At 48.1% G+C, this 21736-nt stretch overlaps 1 protein-coding gene across 2 annotated transcripts in view; it reads right to left on the bottom strand.

The window, feature by feature from the left end:
- Positions 1-21736, bottom strand: part of LOC140385667 (neural-cadherin) — a 444649-nt gene that overhangs the window by 27611 nt on the left and 395302 nt on the right. For both annotated transcript variants that reach the window (XM_072468059.1, XM_072468060.1), the window contains exons 28-31: positions 13728-13894; positions 10813-11077; positions 7831-8011; positions 6621-6874 (exon numbers count right to left, since the gene is read on the bottom strand). In XM_072468059.1, coding sequence (XP_072324160.1) covers positions 6621-6874; positions 7831-8011; positions 10813-11077; positions 13728-13894 — 867 coding nt within the window. The remainder of the gene's footprint in view (positions 1-6620; positions 6875-7830; positions 8012-10812; positions 11078-13727; positions 13895-21736) is intronic.

Genomic DNA, 21736 nt, shown 5'->3' with positions numbered 1-21736 from the left:
TGTAGATGCTAAGCTCCTGGCTAAGGTGATGGCGACGGGGATAGAGGACTGTGTCCCGGGGGTGGTCCACGAGGATCAAACTGGGTTCGTTAAGGGGAGACAGCTGAACACGAACATACGGAGGTTGCTAGGGGTAATGATGATGCCCCCACCAGAGGGGGAGGCGGAGATAGTGGTGGCGATGGACGCCAAGAAAGCATTCGACAGAGTGGAGTGGGATTATCTGTGGGAGGTGCTGAGGAGATTTGGTTTTGGAGAAGGGTATATCGGATGGGTACAGCTGCTGTATAGGGCCCCGGTGGCGAGCGTGGTCACGAACAGACAGAGGTCTGACGACTTCCGTCTTCATAGAGGGACGAGGCAGGGGTGTCCCTGTCTCCGTTACTGTTTGCATTGGCGATTGAGCCCCTGGCTATAGCACAGAGGGGCTCCAGGAAGTGGAGGGGAGTACTCAGGGGAGGAGAAGAGCACCGGGTATCCTTGTATGCAGATGATTTATTGCTGTATGTTGCGGACCCAGTGGAGGGGATGCCTGAGATAATGCAGACACTCAGGGAGTTTGGGGAATTTTCGGGGTACAAATTGAATATGGGGAAGAGTGAGTTGTTTGTGGTGCATCCGGGGGAGCAGAGCAGGGGAATAGATGACTTATCGCTGAGGAAGGTAACAAGAGATTTCCGGTACTTAGGGATTCAGATAGCCAGGAGTTGGGGAACCTTACATAGGCTTAATTTAACAAGATTGGTGGAACAGATGGAGGAGGATTTCAAGAGATGGGACATGGTGCCCCTGTCACTGGTGGGTAAGGTGCAGGCGGTCAAAATGGTAGTCCTCCCGAGATTCCTTTTTGTATTTCAGTGCCTTCCGGTGATGGTCACGAAGGCTTTTTTCAAGAGAATTGAGAAAAGTGTCATGAGTTTTGTGTGGGCCGGGAAGACCCCGAGAGTAAGGAGGGGGTTCTTGCAGCGTAGCAGGGATAGGGGGGGTGCTGGCACTACCGTGCCTAAGTGAATACTACTGGGCCGCCAATATCTCAATGGTGTGTAAGTGGATGGGAGAAGGGGAGGGAGCGGCATGGAAGAGATTGGAGATGGCGTCCTGCAAAGGAACCAGCCTACAAGCAATGGTGACGGCGCCGTTGCCGTTCTCCCCGAAGAAATACACCACAAGTCCAGTGGTGGTGGCAACACTAAAAATTTGGGGGCAGTGGAGACGACATAGGGGAAGGACGGGAGCCTCGGTGCGGTCCCCGATAAGAAATAACCATAGGTTTGTCCCGGGGAGAATGGATGGGGGATTTGGAGCATGGCAGAGAGCTGGGGTTGTGCAACTGAGAGATCTGTTCATAGACGGGACGTTTGCGAGTCTGGGAGCGCTGACGGAAAAATATGGGTTGCCCCAAGGGAATGAATTTCGATACATGCAACTGAGGGCTTTTGCGAGGCAGCAGGTGAGGGAATTCCCACAGCTCCCGATGCAGGAGATTCAAGATAGAGTGATCGCAGGGACATGGGTGGGGGATGGTAGGGTGTCGGATATATACAGGGAAATGAGGGACGAGGGAGAGATCATGGTGGATGAGCTGAAGGGGAAATGGGAAGAAGAGCTCGGGGAAGAGATTGAGGGGGGGCTGTGGGCTGATGCCCTACGTAGGGTAAACTTGTCGTCCTCGTGCGCCAGGCTAAGCCTGATACAATTCAAGGTTTTGCACAGGGCGCATATGACCGGAGCAAGGCTCAGTAAATTTTTCGGGGTAGAGGATAGGTGTGGGAGATGTTCGAGAAGCCCAGCAAACCACACCCACATGTTTTGGTCATGTCCGGCACTACAGGGGTTCTGGGTGGGGGTGGCAAAGGTGCTTTCGAAGGTGGTGGGGGTCCGGGTCGAGCCAGGCTGGGGGTTGGCTATATTCGGGGTTGCAGAAGAGCCGGAAGTGCAGGAGGCGAAAGAGGCTGATGTCTTGGCCTTTGCGTCCCTAGTAGCCCGGCGAAGGATATTGCTTATGTGGAAGGAAGCCAAACCCCCGGGCGTGGAGACCTGGATAAATGACATGGCAGGGTTAATAAAACTAGAACGGATAAAGTTCGCACTAAGGGGTTCGGCTCAAGGGTTCACCAGGCGGTGGCAATCGTTCATTGACTACCTCGCAGAACGATAAAGGAAATGGGAAGGTAAAGCAGCAACCCAGGGGGGAGGGGGGGGAGGGGGGGGGGGGGGGCCCGGGCGGGTTCTCAGGGGTGTTTTTGTATAGATATTTGTATTAGGCTATGTATATTGGATTGTTTGATTTTATTTTTGGAGTTATTATTTTTGATATGGCAGTTGCCATTTAGTTTATATATTATTTATTTATTTGTTAAAAACGGCCACTGTTATTTATACTGTTTTATTGCTGTAAAAAGGAAAACCTTTGTATTGTTTTGTTCGGCCAAAAAATTTTAATAAAATATATATTTTTTTAAAAAATGAATCGTGACCTGCGGACGACTGTTCCAGCCATTCATTTACCTGACCTGGATCACCTCCCAGTGCTTCAAAAGGTGCAGCAACTCAGAAACCGGCAAAAGCTGACATACGATGCTCATGCTACTGATTTGCCTGTGCTCTCTCCGGAAGATGCTGTTCGCATCAAGTTGCCTGGTGGAGGTGGTCAGCTCCAGCTGTTGTTATTCGACAGGCTGCTCCCAGGTCGTTCGTGGTTCGCATGGCTGATGGATCCATTGTCAGGCGCAACAGAAGGGCACTACGCAAACTTGCCTGCCCACCACCGGATCTCACGTTCCCAGCTGTCGTTATGCCTTTTCTGGACACCTCGCTCCACGAGGCCACCAATCTGGCTGCAATCCCGCCTGTCAAGGCGCCGTCGTCCCCACCTCCACCTCTCAGGCGGTCGACAAGAATCTGATGCCAGCCCCAGAGTTTGGACTTATAAATATTTCCTTTGTACATATTGTTCATAATCTGCTAGACACCTTACTTGTACATATGCATTCACTCGCTATTTGCTGTAAATAGTTATATCTGTAAATATGTTGTATATGCTCTAAGCAACTGACAAATATTTTTTTAAAAGGGGGATGTCATAATATGCACCTATGCACATCATGAGGTAAAAACAGGCAGTGACAGACACCCAGGTTAGCCAATCAACATACAGGACAGAACACAACCAATCACCAGACAGAACACCAGAGGAGGGCTTCCAACTATAAAACACACGAGGAATCAGCACTCTGCCTCTTTCCACTGGTGACAACTGTAGTGACAGTCAGGGTGTATATATCAGTCAGCACCTTCTACACGTGGATCAGAGTAAGTTAGAGTTAGTACACTTAGAGTAGTAGAGTGTCAACGCACAGCCAGCTGTGTGCATTGTTACAGAAGTTCAATAAATCATATTGAACTAACGCCTACGTTTGGTGAATGCTTTACCGTTCATCTGCATCCTGTTGCAGTCCGTGTTACCCCAGGGTGAATAACACAACAGGTGGTTGGTGGTGGGTGGGGTGCCGAACTGTGCTGTCCGTGCCCATACTCGGCAATTCCCACACCCCCCTAGTCTGTGAACCGTGCGGCTATCAACCCGTCCCGTGCCTTCTGGCCCAGCCAGTAACAGTGGGCAGCCTCCCGTCCCTGACCAGCTTGTCTGTACCATACATTGCCCCCATCCTCCTCATCTGGGGAGCCCTGCCCTTCTTCGTGTTGCTCCTCCCCCTCCCCTGCCTCCAGCATTTCCCCTCTGCTGGGCTATGTTGTGCAGGACACAGCAGACCACAACGATGCGGCCGACGCTCTCCGAGGGGTACTGGAGGGCCCCTCCAGAGCGGTCCAGGCACCTGAAGCGCATCTTCAGCAGCCCAAAGCACCTCTCGATCACACCCCTGGTCGCTGGGCACCGTTGTAGCAGTTCTCCGCATCGGTCTGTGGCCTCCACATAGGCGTCATCAGCCACGAACGCAATGGGTAACACTTGTCGCCCAGCAACAAGCCCCTCAGCCAGGTTGGGGGGGGGGGGGGGGGGGGGGGGGGGGGGGGGGGGTTCCCTCGAACATGGCGGGGATGAACGATTGGGCCAATACGAACGAGTCATGCACACTGCCCGGGTACCGGGCGCAGACGTGCAGGATCTTCATGCGGTGGTCACAGACCACCTGAATGTTCATGGAGTAGGTCCCCTTCCTGTTCGTGAACACAGCCCTGTTATCCGCTGGTGGCCGCATGGTGACATGCATCCCATCGATCGCCCCCTGGACAATGGGGATCCTGGCCACAGCAGCAAAGCCACGGCTGCCCAGGCATCCTTGTGGGCGCGGTCCACAGGGAACTGGATGTAGCGGTCCGCGATAGCATACAGAGCGTCGGTCACTGCAAGGATGCACCTGTGCACCGATGCCTGGGAGATGCCGGACAGGTCCCCACTAGGTGACTGGAACGATCCATGGTGTAGAAGTTCAGGATCACCGTAACCCTGATGGCCACCGGGAGAGGGTGTCCCCCCCCAGTCCCACGCGGTGCCAGGTGTGCCATCAGGTGGCAGATATGGGCGACGGTTTCCCGGCTCATCCTGAGTCTCCTGCATGCCCGGTCTGTGAGGTCCTGGTACGACAAGCGGCGCCAGTACACACGGGGCCTCATCGGGCGCCTCCGTCGCCGTGGCATCACCACCACCACATCTTCCTTCTTGTCGGGCGGGCGGCACTCCAGCCTGGGCGGCTGCCACCTGCCTCTCTGCGGCACGCTCCTCTGCGGCAGCCTTCGCCACCTCCCTGGCACGCTCCTGCTCCATCTCCCAAAGGGCAACATGTAGAATAGCGGCTCCCGCCATGGCGGCCAAATCGCTGGGTGGTGCCCAAACATAACGGTGTGCAAGGGGTGGGGATAGACGGCATGTCATCATTGCCCAAATCTCCCTCTGTAGCCAGGTACTATGGGCTGCAAAGTCACCACTGTTGCCAGCTGGCACCTGGCCAGGCAAACCACCCCCCCCCAATCCCCAGCACTCCCCTCCCTGGCCCCCCCACTCCCCGGCACTCCCCTCCCCGGCAACCCCCCTCCCTGGCACTCCGATCCCTGGCACCCCCAAGCCACGGCACACCCACCCCTTCCCGGCACCCCCCCCCCCCCCCCCCCCCCCCCACCACTGACCCCGATCACCGGCATGCACCCTCAGCCCTGGGGAGCACCCTCCACTCGCACCCGCGACCCCCCCCCCACCTATGGCCGTGCCGTCTCCTCTCCGGCGGCCACCCCACGCCGACCACGACCTCCACGCTCGCCGGCGTCAGCCAGCACGACTGGTTGACGGCGTTAAAAAGCTTGCTTGATTTCATCTGGGCTGGACATTTGGAGCAGTCCAGGGGCCCATTGCGTCGCGCTGATTCTCGCCATTCTGCAAGGCGCGCGCCGCGATAATGGTCGGTGCGATTTTTCGCCTGCCAGTTAATATGGCGGCCAGCGTCGGAGCTGCGGGGCGGGACTCACACCGCCCCCTGGGGATTCTCCGACCCGGCGGAGGGTCAGAGAATCCCGCCCATGGAAGCAGATACGACAGTAACTTTTAAGGGGCATCTTGACAAAATACATGAATAGGATGGGAATAGAGGGATATGGTCCCCGGAAGGGTGGGGTTTTTTAGTACAGACAGGCAGCATAGTCGGTGCAGGTTTGGAGGGCCGAAGAGCCTGTTCCTGTGCTGTAATTTTATTTTTTCTTAAAATGCCAATTGCAAAATCTAGACTAGTGTCTATTAGACCATATCAAAGTAACTATTCCATCAACTGATGGAGACAGATCCAACCTCTCCATAATCAACAGATACCAGCTTTCACTTACCTGGATGAGTGCAGCTCCAACAACACTCAGGAAGCTTGACACAGTCCAGGATAAAGCAGCCCGCTTGATTGGCAACGCATCCACCACCTTAAACATTCACTCCTTCCACCACCAAAGCACAGTGGCAGCAATGTGCACCATCTACAAGATGCACCAAGAAGGACAAGGGCAGCAGATGCATGGGAATATCAAAACCTGGAACTTCCCCTCCAAGCCACTCATGCTGACTTGAAACTAGATCGTCGTTCCTTCACTGTGGCTGAGACAAAATCCTGGAACTCCCTCTCTAACAGCACTATGGGTGTACCTACACCACATGGACTGCAGCAATTGAAGAAGGCAGCCGATCACCACCTTCTCCAGGGCAATTAGGGATGGGCAATAAATGCTGGCCCAGCCTGCAATGCCGACATCATGTGGAAAAAAAATGATTTCCCACTTACATTTGCTCAGAAGTTAGCATTTTATTGCCTCAGGGACATTTCTATACAAAATGGCAGTACTGGGGCAGCAAATCATAACACACCCGTAAGTGGGAAAACATGTGGGGTGGTTGTGCCAAAATACTTGTCCTTATTGCATATAGCACAGGGAAATCAGAGATGGGTGGAAGACCTATGCTGAGACACTTCAAGGAACAGAAATTAATCTGGCTCTAGTAAATTTAACACAAAAAGAGAGAGCAGACAGACAAATAATTGGTACATGTTGGGAAGTGTCATGGGCAAAGTTGCTAAACCAGACGGCTCATGTTAGAGCAGGAGCAAGCTGGTAATATAATGAGTCACCTAATAAGAGGAGGATGCACATGCTGATGGCCATGATGGAGTTGATGTTCAGCCCTGCTGGAATTTCTGAAGTCACCATGCTGATCTCACACTGCTGTCCTTTGTAACCTTCTACGCAATGGCAGGCAAACACATCCAGTGTTTGTGCAACACACGTGCCCCCATTTCGACACATCCACGCTCCACATGGTGACATTGCACAGTGCTCAAGGCCTGTTTGATTATTAATCACTGACATCTGACCAGTTGGACACCTGTGTTGGAACACAAACAAGAACGTCAACCTGTCAGAGGAGCATTAGATTCACATTTTTCCTCCTATTTTCCCCTACTTCTCCCTCAAAGCTATCCTGGGAATGCTGTGTTTGGGATAAATGTGAGAAAGCAATTCTACCTCCAAATTTCATGTCTTATAAAGTCTCAATTTGGCATATTTGGCAAGTACAAAAATCAGAATTTTGCCAGCTGGGAAACTGACCGTAGCTTGTCAGTATTTATGTTGCCATACCAACAGTATTTGCAGCACCTTTTCTAGGTGTTTTATATGATGAATACATTGAGCATTGTAGGTGTAATACAGATGAAAACATCGAAAATTACTACAGTACCATCACAACATTAGTATATTTTTCGAACAGTCAGTTACTGGGCAATGTACAATATTAGAGCTAAACAAATAAATATTTGACTGGATTTTAGACAGTGCAAATCCAGATCCATATACTGCCATTCTCTGTTCACTGCACACAAATGCTAGTAGCGCTGCCAACCCTCCAGGATTGACCTGGAATTTACAGGAATTAAATATTAATCTCCAGAGTGTTGCTGTGAGCAAGCTCTGGAGAAAAATCTTCGGGGCATGAAAGAAATTGCGGGTTATTGACATTTTTTTAGATATCCGTGTTGATTAACTGTAAAAACATAGCAGTTGGGGAAAGAAAGATTGACTATCAAGGATCACAAAATGAGACCACAAAGAGTTTGGTCAGTTTTCAATTGGTGTGGGAAGGCAGTGCAGTGTGAGGATGGGCATGTTGTCTCACTAATATCAGAGTATGGGGCCAGAGCAGCTGGAATGAAACCTCCAGGCATAATCCAACCACAGTGATTAATTAACTAGTGATTAATTGCATGACATGTTTCATTATGCAATGCATTCTGACCCTTGCAGAATATTATTAGTATTTATGAAGTTTTTGTAATACTGTACCTGCACTCATGTTTTCTCCATAGATCTATACAATAAAATGGGATAGAACAGGGCCTGCTACTACAAGCACCTGAGTGGCAGCCAGTTGTTATACCCCTTCGGCCCAGGGTAGCCGTTAACATTGTATTCTTTCCATCCATTGGTAAGAGATGACCGTTTAATCGAACATCACGCATGCAGCCTAAATTCAAGAAGACACAACTGTTTAACTCTCAGTCTTTTGTTCTCACTCAGCACTGACTGAAAACATTTCAAGATCAATTGCTTTAAAACTTTAGCACCCTGTGTTCCAATTGCCTTCTTGCTCCAATCAGCTCATTTTTAACCTATATTGATTCACCTCCTTGTTAAATAATGGGAGAGTTGCTGGGGCTTTGTGAAACAAGGGAAATTTGTGACAGATATTGTGAGTTCAGTCCTGCGGAACATCCAGAGGAGTAAAGAAAGAGCATTAAAAAGGAAATTAGGAAAGTGAAGAGAGGGCATGAAAAAACATTTGCAAGTAAAATCAAGGCAAACCTGAAAATGTTCAATGAATACATAAAGAACAAAAGGATAACGAAGGAACAACAAGTAGGGTCAATTAGAGACCAAAATATATAACTTGTGTATGGTGCTTGAAGATGTGGGATGGTTCTCAATGAATACTTTGTTTCACAAAAGAGGAAGGAGATTCAGACATAATAGTTAGGAAGGAGGAGTGTGAAATATTGGAAAGACATTGTAAGAAAATACAGCTTGGTGCTGGAGCAGTGCTCACACTGTTTAAAAAGAGAGAAAGGGACATCCTGCGTAATTACAGGCTGGTCAGCCTAATGTGTCAGTGGGTAAATTATTGGAAAAGATTAGAATCATAAAATCCCTACAATGCAGAAAGAGGCCATTCAGCCCATCAAGTCTGCACTGACCCTCTGAAAGAGCACTCTACCTAGTCCCACTCTCCTGATTTGTCCCCGTAAACCTATAACCCCACCTCACTTACACATCTTTGGACACTAAGGGGCAATTTTAGCATGGCCAATCCACCTAATCTGCGCATCTTTAGACTCTGGGAGACAACTGGAGCACCCGGAGAAATCCCACACAGACATCGGGAGAACTCCACATAGACAGTCACCCAAGACCGGAATTACTTAGAAAAACTTAGATTAATCAAGGACTGTCAGCATAGATTTATTTATTTATTTATTTATTATTTAAAAAAATTAAAAATTTAGAGTACCCAATTCATTTTTTCCAATTTAGTGTGGCCAATCCACCTAACCTGCACACCTTTGGGTTGTGGGGGCAAAACCCACGCAAACACAGGGAGAGTGTGCAAACTCCACACGGAAAGTGACCCAGAACCAGGATCGAACCCGGGACCTCGGCGCCGTGAGGCAGCAGGGCTAACCCTCTGCGCCACCGTGCTGCCCAAGCATAGATTTATTAAGGGAAGGCTGTGTCATTCTAACTTGATTGAATTTGAGGAGGTTCAATGAGGATAGCACGTTTGATGTCGTCTACATGAATTTTAGTATGTTTTTGACAAGGTCCCCCATGGCAGGCTAACTAGAAAAGTAAATGCGTGCGGGGTGGGGGTGGAGGATGAGGGGATCCAAAAGAAAATGACGAATTGGATCCAAAGTTGGCTCAGTTCCAGGATGCAAAAGGTTATGGTGGATGGGTGTTTTTGTCACTGCAAATCTGTTCTTATTGTGATTCTGCAGGGCTTAGCACTAGTACCATGCTTTTCATGGTGCATCACAATGATTTAGACTTAAATGTAGTGGGCATGATTGAGAGGTTTGCAGGTGGTTGGGGAGGACAAATGCTGTAGACCATAGGAAGATATCAATGGACTTGTCAGGTGGGCAGAAATGTGGCAAATGGGATTCAGTTTGGGGAAGTGTGAGGTAATACATCTGGGGAGAGAAAACAAGGCAAAGGAATACAAATGGGACGATACGGAGAAGCATAGAGGAACTGAGGGACCTTGGATTTGGATTTGTTTATTGTCACGTGTACCGAGGTACAGTGAAAAGTATTTTTCTGTGAGCAGCTCAAACAGATTATTAAGTACATGAAAAGAAAAAGAAAAGAAAATGGATGACCTCTGATTCCAGAAGGTAGCAGGACAGGTAAATCAGGTGGTTCAGAAACCATATGGGATACTTTCCTTTGTAGCCAAGGCATCAAATATATGAGCTGAGACGTTATGCTAAAACTGTACAAACACGAGTTAGATCAAAGCTAGACTACTGCACATATATTTGGCCACCACATTACAGGAAGGATGTGATCCTTCCTGGGATGGGTTTAGCACAAGTGCGCTAAACAGCTGGCTTATAATGCAGAACAAGGCAGCAGCGCGGGTTCAATTCCTGTACCGGCCTCCCCGAACAGCTGCCGGAATGTGGCGACTTGGGGCTTTTCACAGTAACTTCAATGAAGCCTACTTGTGACAATAAGTGATTGTTATTATTATCCCACTAGTGAGGGGTCAGAGGAGATTTATTAGGATGTTGCCAGGATTGGAGATTGAAGGGGTTGTTTGCTTTGGACAGAAGAGGTTGAGAGGAGATTTAATTGTGGTGTATAAAATTGTGAGTGGATAGGAAGGATATATTTCCCTGAGCAGAGAAGTTAATACCCGGATAGAATAGGTGTAAAATAATTGGCCAAAGGACAAGGTGAGTAGAATCCAGAGGTGATGGGGGTCTGAAACCTGCTTTCTGGAAGGGTGGTAGAAGCAGAAGCATTCACCACGTTTCTAAAAGCACTAGACATACAATGCAAATGCCATAACCTCCAAGGTTATGGTCAAGAATGGGATTATGTTGGATAGTTCTTCTTTACTGACACAAATACAATGACAGCCTTCTGTGCTGTAAATTTCTGTGATTCTAAACGTGGAGTTTTCTGCGGCTGTATCCATCATCTTTTTCACCACAACAGATTTTAAATACTTTGCTATGATCCAGTGTTGTGTTATTATCATACCTTGGAAATCACTTAGTGGATGCTCAGGAAGACTTTTACCGAGCACCAGACTTGAAGGATCGATTAGTATTTCCCTGTGGGTGCCAAGAGAGGATGACACCTCATGGGCTCCGCCTCCATTGTTGAGGCGCAGTGTAAATTCATTGTCATGGCGATCCATGTTTAGGAGAGACCAATGGCCATTGTCCACGCGCATTGTTTGCAGTTTCAGTGAATGTTCCCAATCACCAAGGTTGACACGGATCCCAAAAAATCCACCAATGATCTATTTCACAGAAGCAAAGCAAAGCAGAAAGAAAAAAAAGTTTGAAACCCTTAATAATCACACCATCAGTATCCTTGGGGTTACCATTGATCAGAAACTTAACTGGACCGAGACAGTGGTGGCGATGCCGCTGGACCAGTAATTCAGAGGCCAAGGTTAATTCCTCCAGAGACACGAGCTCTAATCTAACCCAGCACATCAGCTGAATTCAATGAATGAAAAATTGGGACTGAAAGCTGGTCTCAGAATGCCCTTTAGAGAAGGAAATCTGCTATCCTTACCCAATATGGCCTACATGTGACTCCACACCTACAGCAATGTGATTGACTCTTAACTACCCTCTGAAATGGCCTGGTCTGTGATACTCAGATCCCACGAAAGAATAAATTAAAAGATTCTGTGACTATGGGCTGAATTCTCTTGTTTTTGAGACTAAGTGCAGTGGCGGGTGGCTTTGGCAGCATCTTTCCTTGGTCAGAATGGCGGGACCCCGCACAGGACTCTGCACTTGGAAGCTCATTAATAATGGACAGGTGGGTTCTCCTCCAAACCACCTAGCGGGGTGGCAGCTGATTCATCCGCCCTCCGCAGGCCAGCAAGTTTGAAGGTCCCGTGTCATACTTAAACACCAGGCCAACACTCTCCAGCCCACCTGTCTTCACCATACCGTGCAGGATGGCAGCAACCCAGAAGCAAAAGGTGAGTATCCACAAGAAGACGGCAGCATCAGCTTTCACTGCCAGAACCCACGAGGCCCTTATTTGGGGAGTCCAGGCCCACTGGAATGTGCTCTACCCCAAGGACAGCTTAAAGAACCAGGAAGTCAGTATGACTGGCACCCACCCACCAGCAAAGCTCCATCCAGTGCAGGAAATAAATGAATGATCTCATCCGCTCCGCCAGGTTATGTCCTCTCTCAGCTCCCTCCATAATCAAACTCTCCCACTAGATTCTCCGCTCCCGCCTGCCACCAAACCCACTGTGGGTGGGATGGGAGAATTCCATCCTGTAAGAACATGTCAGAGGCTGAGAAGTCTGGCATGAATAACTCACCTCCTAACTCCCCTAAACATCTCTACCATCTGTAAGGAGTCAGGAGTGTGATGTAATACTCTCCACTTTCCTGGATACAACAATATTCGAGAACCACAACATCATCCAGGACAAAGCAGCTCACTTGACAGGTACCTCATCCAGCACCTTAAATACTCACTCCTTCTACCACCAGCGCACAGTGGTAGTAATGAGTACCATCTACAAGATGCACTACAGCAACTTGCCAATGCTGCTTCGACAGCACGTTCCAAACCCATAATGTATATCACCTAGAAGGTCAAGGGCAGCAAATGCATGAGAACACCACTTACTTCAGATTCCTCTCCAAGTCACACACCACACTGTACACCAAATCAACGGTAGTGGTTCAAGAAGGTGACTCACCACAGCCTTCTCAAAGGCATTTAGGAATGTTCACAAAATACTGGCCTAGCCAGCAACACTCATATCTCATGAATGAATAATAAACAAAATACAAGGACCTAAAAGCATTTTACAAAATAATAAACGCAGAGTTAAAGGAGAAGAAGAATCTAGAGGGTATCTTCGTCACCAAGTCCCTTGTGCTCATTAAAAAAAAAGGAATGTGCCTCCTCTCCAATATGGAATATCTTTGAATTCATGAGTAATTTTCCCCAAAGCTGGTGAAAGGGAAACATAAGTAGGCCATTCAGCCCTTTGGGTCAGTTTCACCATTCAATTAAATATTGACTGACTTGGACCTCTCGTCTCGATTTATCCACCTTTGCTCCATATCTTTTGACATCTTTACCGAACAGAAATATATTTCTTCATTTCACTCCTAAATGGCCCAGCTCTGATTTTAAAATATATACAATTGTTCTGGATTTCCCCACCAGAGGAAATAATTTCTCTGCATCTAAATATTATTTTAAGACTGAGTTTAGATCACTCCTCAGGTAAACGGAAGTGAATACAAGGCAAGTTTATGCAACATATCTTCGTCATATCTTTGAAACCTGCTAACATTTTGGGGAATTTGTACCATAAGCCTCACCCCCATTCCCCCTGCCCCTCCACAGAGATTGCTCAAAGCTGCGCACTGTACCCCAGATGGGGTCTAATCCTGGCTCTACAACTGAAGCATTACTTGCACCCCTTTGAGATAAAGTCCAATATTTTCCTTCTCTATTACCTTTTAGACCTGTGCATTAGCCTTTGGTTATTTGCAAAGTTGAACATCAAAATTAATTTGCTTCTTCACAACTCAGCCTTCCACTATTTAAAAGGCATTCTGATTTGTTTTTCTTAGATCCAAGGTGGACGGCCTTACACTATCCACCCCCCCCACCCCCACCCCCCACCCCCCCAATTAAGTCTCATCTCTTATTTTTGGTCTCCATTAACAGTCTCCGAAGAATTAGGCCCACATACATCACTGAGTGATGCATTAACTCACTTGGATATATGAGAGTTGTGACACACCAGAATGGCAATGATCTCACGGTGGGGTTCTGGATGTATCACAATGTCTGATAGTTTAGGAACTAATTATTGGGAAGAGCTATGGCCAGCATACCCTCTAGTCGTGCACCTGGTACTTTAGTTTTGAATCGATGTTCTTGGTTCCTACCTCCAGTATAATGTACTCGCTGGCATCCTTGGATCCGAGGCTGAAGAGAGAACAGTTGGGATTGCGGGTACGAAGCATCAGCTGCACTTGTGTTCGGCGAGTGCTGAGAGCACCTTTCTGCTGATACTGAATTAGACTGTCCTTTTCAAAGGACCATTCAGGCAGAGCTACAGGGAACAGAAAAAATGAAGAGCCATTTGAAACAAAACAAAGTATTTTTGTATTTTTACATTCTTAAATTAAAAACATTTTCACAAAAAATGAAGAGGTCAATCAGTGGTTGTGCTGCCATGCTTTGTTAACACAACGTTAAACTCCATTAAAACATTTATACACTTCGAACTGATCTCTGGTCACATAAAACATATTAACTGGAAGGGGGGGTGGGGGGAGGGTGAAAAAGGGAAAACATTTGTACAGACTGTATAGTTGATTGCTGGGAAGTATGTTTCCCATGGTGTTTATGTGTTGTAGCCTGTTTTGATACATGTTTGTAATAAAATACAGTTCTTAAAAAACGTGTTAACTGCATTTTTAATTAGGTGGTCTTCACTATTCCAAATTTTGTGTAAGAGCAACAATCTGAATTTTAATCAACTTTTCTCACAAGAATAAGAAAAAATAGGTCATTTGCTCTTCTCAATATTAAGGGGTCCCTCAGACAGCAATGACAAGATAAGCTCCTCCCATCTTTAGGGGGTGATGGTAACAAAAATAATCCATTTGAATGGACTTAGTCACTACTGTTTCTTTAGTACAATTCCACAGTTCTATCCTGGGGCTCCTTCCTGCCTGGTTGATGCGCTGGAAAAATATATTTTTTTATTCAGACCTTCTGTTTCACTGACGGGGCTTCAGGCCAATCCACATCCAACAACCTGCTCTGAAAATTCTGCTTGCATTTTGACAGCTGTGACAAATTTCAGCACAGCAGTTGAGACAATACACAACATTCTAAAACAATAGACAATATTCAAAAGAAAACAATCCACAAAATTCTGGTCTCTGCTGCTAAATGCATATACATTGGATTACATAGACAATAAGGCAGAGAGACATGCTACTCTTCCCAACTTGCCAGTGTTTATGCTCCGTTCAAGCCTCCACCCATCTTTTCTCACATAAATCTATCATCATAACCCTCTATTCCCTATCTCTCATGTGCTTATCTAGTTCTCCCTTAAACCAACTATTTGTTTCAACCACTCCCTGTGGTAGTGAGTTCCACATTCTTGCCACCCTTTAAGTAAAGAGGTTTCTTCTGAATTTCCTATTCAATTTTTTGGCAACTACCTCATTTTGACACCTCTAGGTATATGCTCATCCCGACAAGAGAAAACACTCTCTCCATAGATGAGGCATGCATGTGTAGACAGAATGTCCGAATGGAGTTTGTACATTCTCCGTGTCTATGTGAGTCTCACCCCCACAACCTAAAAAGATGTACAGGGTAGGCAAATTGCCCCTTAATTTGGAAAATAAAACAGATGGAATGGAATGGAAATCGCTTATTGTCACGAGTAGGCTTCAATGAAGTTACTGTGAAAAGCCCCTAGTCGCCACATTCCGCCGCCTGTTCGGGGAGGCTGGTACGGGAATTGAACCGTGCTGCTGGCCTGCCTTGGTCTGCTTTAAAAGCCAGCGATTTAGCCCAGTGTGCTAAACCAGCCCCTGTGGGCATGAGCAGAGTATTGGACTATGAAACTTCTCATGCTCTTTTTAAAAAAAATTAATTTTTACAGGGATGTGAGCTGCATTAGGTAGGGCAGAATTTATTGCCCAACCCTAATTGCCCTTGAGAATGCCCTTGCATTGAATATGGGTATTTGGTGAGGGTGGAAATGTGTGGGGGATGTGTTTTTGTGGGGTGCTTTGTGGCGGCCCCTCGCTAGCAATGTGCAGTTCGCTGGTAACCGGGAACGAGGTGGGGGGGACTGCGGCTCGCTGAACCTGTTTAGGCAGGTTTTGGTGTGCCTAGGAGGTGCAGGGGGCTGCTAGGGGGCAGCACGGTAGCATTGTGGATAGCACAATTGCTTCACAGCTCCAGGGTCCCAGGTTCGATTCCGGCTTGTGTCACTGTCCGTGCGGAGTCTGCACATCCTCCCCGTGTGTGAGTGGGTTTCCTCCAGTGCTCCGGTTTCCTCCCACAGTCCAAAGATGTGCAGGTTAGGTGGATTGGCCATGATAAGTTGCCCTTAGTGTCCAAAATTGCCCTTAGTGTTGGGTGGAGTTACTGGGTTATGGGGATAGGGTGCAGGTATTGACCTTGGGTAGGGTGCTCTTTCCAAGAGCCGGTGCAGACTCGATGGGCTGAATGGCCTCCTTCTGCACTGTAAATTCTATGATAATCTATGAATGGTGTGGGAGAGGGATTGTGGGAATGAGGTGGTTTCCAAGAGGAAGTAGTTGGGAGGTTTCTGGGAGGGGGAAGGGGGCAGTGGGTTGACAGTAACTGGGGGCAAAGGATGGGTCCACCCTTTGGGTGGGGCATGGCACCATCTTGTGTGGGCTTTGGCTGTGGAATTTTGGGGGAGGGGGGAATGTGAGCATCCCCTAGAGGGGTGTTAGCTGAGAGCAGGAGGGGGGGAGGAAGTGAGAGACCCCCAGTCCGGCTGGTGACATGGAACGTCCGAGGGTTGGGAGCCCTATGAAACGGGCGAGAGTTTTTGCGCATTTGCAGAATCTGAGGGTCGATGTGGTGCTCTTGCAGGAGACCCATTTGTGAGTGAAGGACCAGGTAAGGCTTGTTAAAGGTTGGTTAAATCAGGTGTTCCTCTCGGGGTTTGATAGTAAGGCCCTGGGGGTGGCAGTCTTAATTAAGAAAATAATTTGGTTCAAGATGGAGAAGTTGGTGGCAGACCAGGGGTGGAGGTATGTTATGGTTAAGGGGCTGTTTGGAGGGAAAATCTGTGGTTTCGGGTCCAAATTGAATTTGGAAAACAGTGAGTGTTTTCTGGTCACTCCGCCGGGGAAGGGGGTTAACTTGGGGCTACTGCCGTTTCGTTCAGCTCTCATTTTAGATACCTAAGGTGCAGCTTGTTTGGGATTGGGCACAGCTCCAGAAGTTTAATTGTATGGGTTTAGTGAGTAGGGTTAATGTGGATTTACAGAGGTGGGACAGTCTCCCTCTGTCTCTTGCTGGGCGGCGGCAATAGGTGAAGATGAATACTTTGCCACGGTTTTTGTTTCTACTCCAGTTCTTGCCGGTGTTTCTACCAAAGACATTTTTTGTGGGGGTGGAAGGTTTGATCTCGTCATTTATATGGGTGGATAAGGTGACGAGGATTTGGAAAAGGGTCCCACAGAGGAACCAGCAGTCTGCGGTTTTGGCTGCCGACCTGATGTAATATTACTGGGTGGTGAATGCGGAGAAGGTGTTGGGCTGGTGTGGGAATCAGGAGGCAGATCAGGTGTCAATCACATGTTTGAACCAACTAGATTGGATGCTAGGTTTAGAGCCTGGGAGGATAAGGGGGGTAGCAGCAATGGGGGATTTATTCCTGGAGGAGCGATTTGCAAGTCTGGAGGAGTTAGTGAAGGGTAAGCGCAGTCGGAGGCATTCAGATACTTGTGGTTTCGGAATTTTGCTTGGAGGGTTTCTCCGACCTTTCCAGTGTTGCCGCCGTCGTCATTTGTGGAGAGGACACTGTGGTTGGCGGGGGTGGAAGAGGGGAGTACTTCCAGAATTTATTGGAGGATTCTGGCGGAGGACAGAGCGACGCTGGAGGGGATTAGGGCTAAGGGAGGAAACGCTAGGGGGGGAAGTGGAGGAGGGATGTGGTACAAAGCCGTGTTAAGGGTGAACGCCACCTCGTTGTGTGCAAGGCTCGGGCTCATACAATTAAAGGTGGTACATCGGGCACGTTTAACAAGGGCTAGGATGAATTGAGTGTTTGAGTGGGTAGAGAACAGGTGCGAGCGGTGTAGGAGTGGCCCAGCGAATCACGTACATATGCTATGAGCATGTCCTAAGCTAGTGAACTTCTGGGCTTCCTTCTTCAGCACCATGCCGACGATCTTACAAAGGCAATTGGAGCCTGGTCCCTGGGGTGTTGGACCTGCCGGAGCTGGAGGCGTGAGTGGGGTCGCCAATTGCTCGCAGGCAGGTTCGGCTGGTGTGGAGGTCAGCTTTTCCACCCAGTGCCTCGGCATGGCTGGGGGAACGTCATGGAGTTTTTGTACCTTGAGAAAATTAAATACACATTGAGAGGTTTGATTGGAAGGTTTTACACAAGATGGCAGCCATTTGTCATGAATTTCAGGGAATTGGTCACCGTCAAAATCTGGAGAGGGGATGGAATTTTGGGGTGGGTGTTTGTTTTTCGGGTTGTTTATCTGTTTTGCATTTTTGTATTTATATATTCAAAAAATGTTCAATAAAAATATATTTTTTTAAATTGCACTTGAGAAGGGGGTGGTGAAATTCATGCCTTCTTGAACTGCTGCAGTACATGTGGTCCCTTCACAAATCCATGCTGGCTCTCCCTGATCGGCTGAACTTTTTCAAGGTGTTCAGTTACCCAATCTCTGATTACAAACTCCAGGAGTTTCCCCACCACAGATGTTATGCTAACTGTTCTGCAATTCCTTGGTTCCCCCTTTCACCCTTCTTAAAAACTGGAGTGGCATGTGCAATTTTCCAATCCAGAGGGACTAGGGGTGGGGAACTTTGAAAGATTATAGTTAGGGCATCTACAGTGTGCTCCCCTACTTCATTTAACACCCTTGGATGGAAACCGGCAGGTCCTGCAGATATGTCACTCTGTAATTCCATTCATTTCCTAGTTACTGATGCTGTACTCACGTTAATTGAAGTTTTATATTGTATTGTTAATTGTATGATCTTCACTGTACGGCAACCACAAGTGAAATGCTGGGAACAACACCAACCCTTGTACATGGCCTTCTTTGACCTCACAAAGGTCTTTGACAACTGTGAGGGATAATTGGAGCTTCCTCCTTGGTTTCGGGTGCCCCCCCCCACCCCCCCCCCCCCCCCCCCGAAGTTTGTCATCACCCTTCGCCTGTTCCATGATGACATACAAGCTGTGATCCTGACCAACCGATTCATGACAGACCCAATTATCATTCGGTCTGGGGTCCAGCAAGGCTGTGTCATCACATCAATGCTCGTCTCTATCTTCCTTGCTGCAATGCTCCATCTCACCCTCAGCAAGCTCACCGCTGGAGTGGAGCTAAACTACAGAATAAAGGTGAATCTTTTCAACCTCCACTGCCCGCAGGTCCGATCCAAATTTGTCTCTTCCTCTGTCATTGAACTACAGTATGCTGTGTCTGCATACACTCTGAGGCTAAACTCCAAGCCATCATCAACACCTCCACCGAGGCATATGAGAGCATGGGCCTCACTCTAAACATCTGGAAGACAAAAGCTCCCCCACCACAGAGCACTGACCACCCCCCTCCCCAAGTTATCAAAATCCATGGCAAGATCTTGGACAATGCTCACCACCTTCCATACCTTGGAAGTCTACTGTCAACAAGGGCAGACATCGACAATGAGGTTCAACGTTGCCTTCAGTGGGACAGTACAGCCTTTGTTCGCCTGAGGGAGAGTGGTTTGAAGAGCAGGACTCAGACCGGCGCCAAGCTCACGGTCCACAGAGCAGTAGTGATACCAGCCCTCCAATATGGCTCAGAGGTGTGGATATGTACAGCAGGCACATCAAACCCAGGGGAAGTACCACCAACGGTGCCTTCACAAGATGCTGCAAATCCATTAGCAGGATAGGTGCACCATTGTCAGTGTTCTTGCTCAGGCCCACACCCCCAGCATCGAAGCAGAGACCACACTCGACCCTTCTGGACAGGCAACATTGTGCACATGCCTGACACAAGACTCACGAAACAAGCGCTCTACTCGGAGCTTCGGCACGGCATGCGAGTCCCAGGAGGGCAAGGAAACACCAAGGACACCTCGCAAAGCCTTCAAAGTCCCCACCGATACCTGGGAATCCCTCGGCCAAGGCCGCCCGAAGTGAAGGAAAAGCGTGTGGGAATGAGCTGAACACCTTGAGTTTCATCGCTGACAGCAAGATGAAGTCAAGCATTGACAACAAAAGGAACACGTGGCAGCCCGGGCACTCTGCTCACCCACCCACTCTTCCAACCACCATCTGCACCACCTGTGACAGAGACTGTAGGTCTGGCACTGGACTCCTCAGTCACCTGAGAACTCATTTTTAGTGTGGAAGCAAGTCATCCTCAACTCTGAGGGACTGCCTACGAAGCAGTAGTAACGCTGGGCATTAGGAACGCCAGGGTGTCCAAGGTTTTATGGATGGTGACTGAAGGGAGAGGGGATGTGTGTGTGAGGGGGGTGGGTTGGCTTGTGATTTAAAAATGAAAGGACCGGGCAGCACGGTGGTCCAGTGGTTAGCACTGCTGTCTCACGGCGCTGAGGGCCCAGGTTCGATCCCGGCCCTGGGTCACTGTCCATGTGGAGTTTGCACATTATCCCCGCGTCTGCGTGGGTTTTGCCCCCACAACCCAAAGATGTGCAGGGTAGGTGGTTGGCCACGCTAAATTGCCCCTTAATTGGAAAAGAATAAATAAAAATAAAAATGAAAGGACCACCAAACATCTGAGAAAGTGTTTCATTTTTTCCTCCTCTTTCAACCTTTGTGGCACAGGGAGCCATAGTACACTGACAGCTGCTGAAGCCATTAATTTCCAACCCCCCCCCCCCCCCCCCCCCCCACATTCCTCACCATGCCACCTCTCAAGGTGATCCAGTGTTGTGTTATGCTTCTTCATGTAGCATAAGCTGCTTCCTTGATGTATGCTCTGACAAAGGAAAATTCAGACTTGGAGATAGGTTTAACACATTTATTGAACAGTTAACAATTCTCCTACTTGAGTTCGACTCTCCTGCTAATCTTACTATAGTAACTCAATCTAACTAACCAGTCTGCTCTCAGCCATGCGGTGGGTGTGATGCTTCCAATCTGTCCCTGTGTCGCCTGTGGAAAGAGACTGAGCATGTGTGCCCTGTCCTTTTATATGGGTTGCCCCCTTGTGATAGTGTCACCTCTGGGTGTGTCTTGACTGCCCATTGGTCGTGTCCCATCTTACTGACCTATTGGTTGAATGTCTGTGTGTCATGAGGTCTCTGGTACTCCCTCTAGTGTTTATTTAGTTCTAGTGTATCTACACTAACCCCTTGTGTATTTACAGTGATGCATATCATCACATCCAGCTTCACTGAAAATAGTACCAAATTTATGCTAATTATGTTGAGCACAGTACACCAGTCAAGGTCAAAAGTGAAGGCCTGGACTGGAGCAAGATGAAGTTATGCTCTCATTGCAGTTCACCGGACAATCTGCCCCATTATTAATTTCTCAATCCATTCATCCCATTATCCTTTCCTGTTCCACAAATGATTGTGCTATAAAATCTGTTATTCCAAATCCTTCCACGTGATGGCAGTGTTGACATTAAGCAGTACAGGATCTGCTGGGGGGTTTTCTTGCTTGCTACAAAGGTGACATTGTAATCTTTTTCAGCCTGATGTTTTAAACGTAGGTAGAAGGTATATTTTGCCTCAGTTTTCCTTGGCTATCCTGCCTGAAAGCTGTCAGCAAAGCAAGGGATAAAAGACAAAATCAGGCATGCCTTATCCCTGTCCCAACCTTAATTTCCTCCCCTGTTCCTGGTCGATCAGTAAGAGACTCCTTCCTGCCTGTGGTTTGAAAGTGCCAGTGCGGAGGCAGGTCCTTTGCGGCTGCACCATTTCCCTACAAGCTGGCACTGTGTCCACAAACACTAGGAGCTGTGTGGAGCAGGGTGACGGTGAGAGGTCCCAGCAGCAGCGGCATTAAAACCTTCAAGTCACTGGAAAGAGGAAGGATGAAAGAAAGGAAGGAAAAAAGGTCTAAAATACAGGTGGTGTGTTAGAGGGATCAGTGCTGGAGCCCCAACTATCCACAATCTAGATTAATGACTTGGATGAAGTGAAGACTGCTGTTTGGACTGATGATACGAAG

This window comes from Scyliorhinus torazame, chromosome 11 (genome assembly GCF_047496885.1).
Source record: "Scyliorhinus torazame isolate Kashiwa2021f chromosome 11, sScyTor2.1, whole genome shotgun sequence".
NCBI classification, from domain to species: Eukaryota; Metazoa; Chordata; class Chondrichthyes; order Carcharhiniformes; family Scyliorhinidae; genus Scyliorhinus; species Scyliorhinus torazame.
The sequence above is the reverse complement of the archived record's forward strand: the minus strand, read 5'-3'. Positions and strand labels throughout refer to the sequence as shown.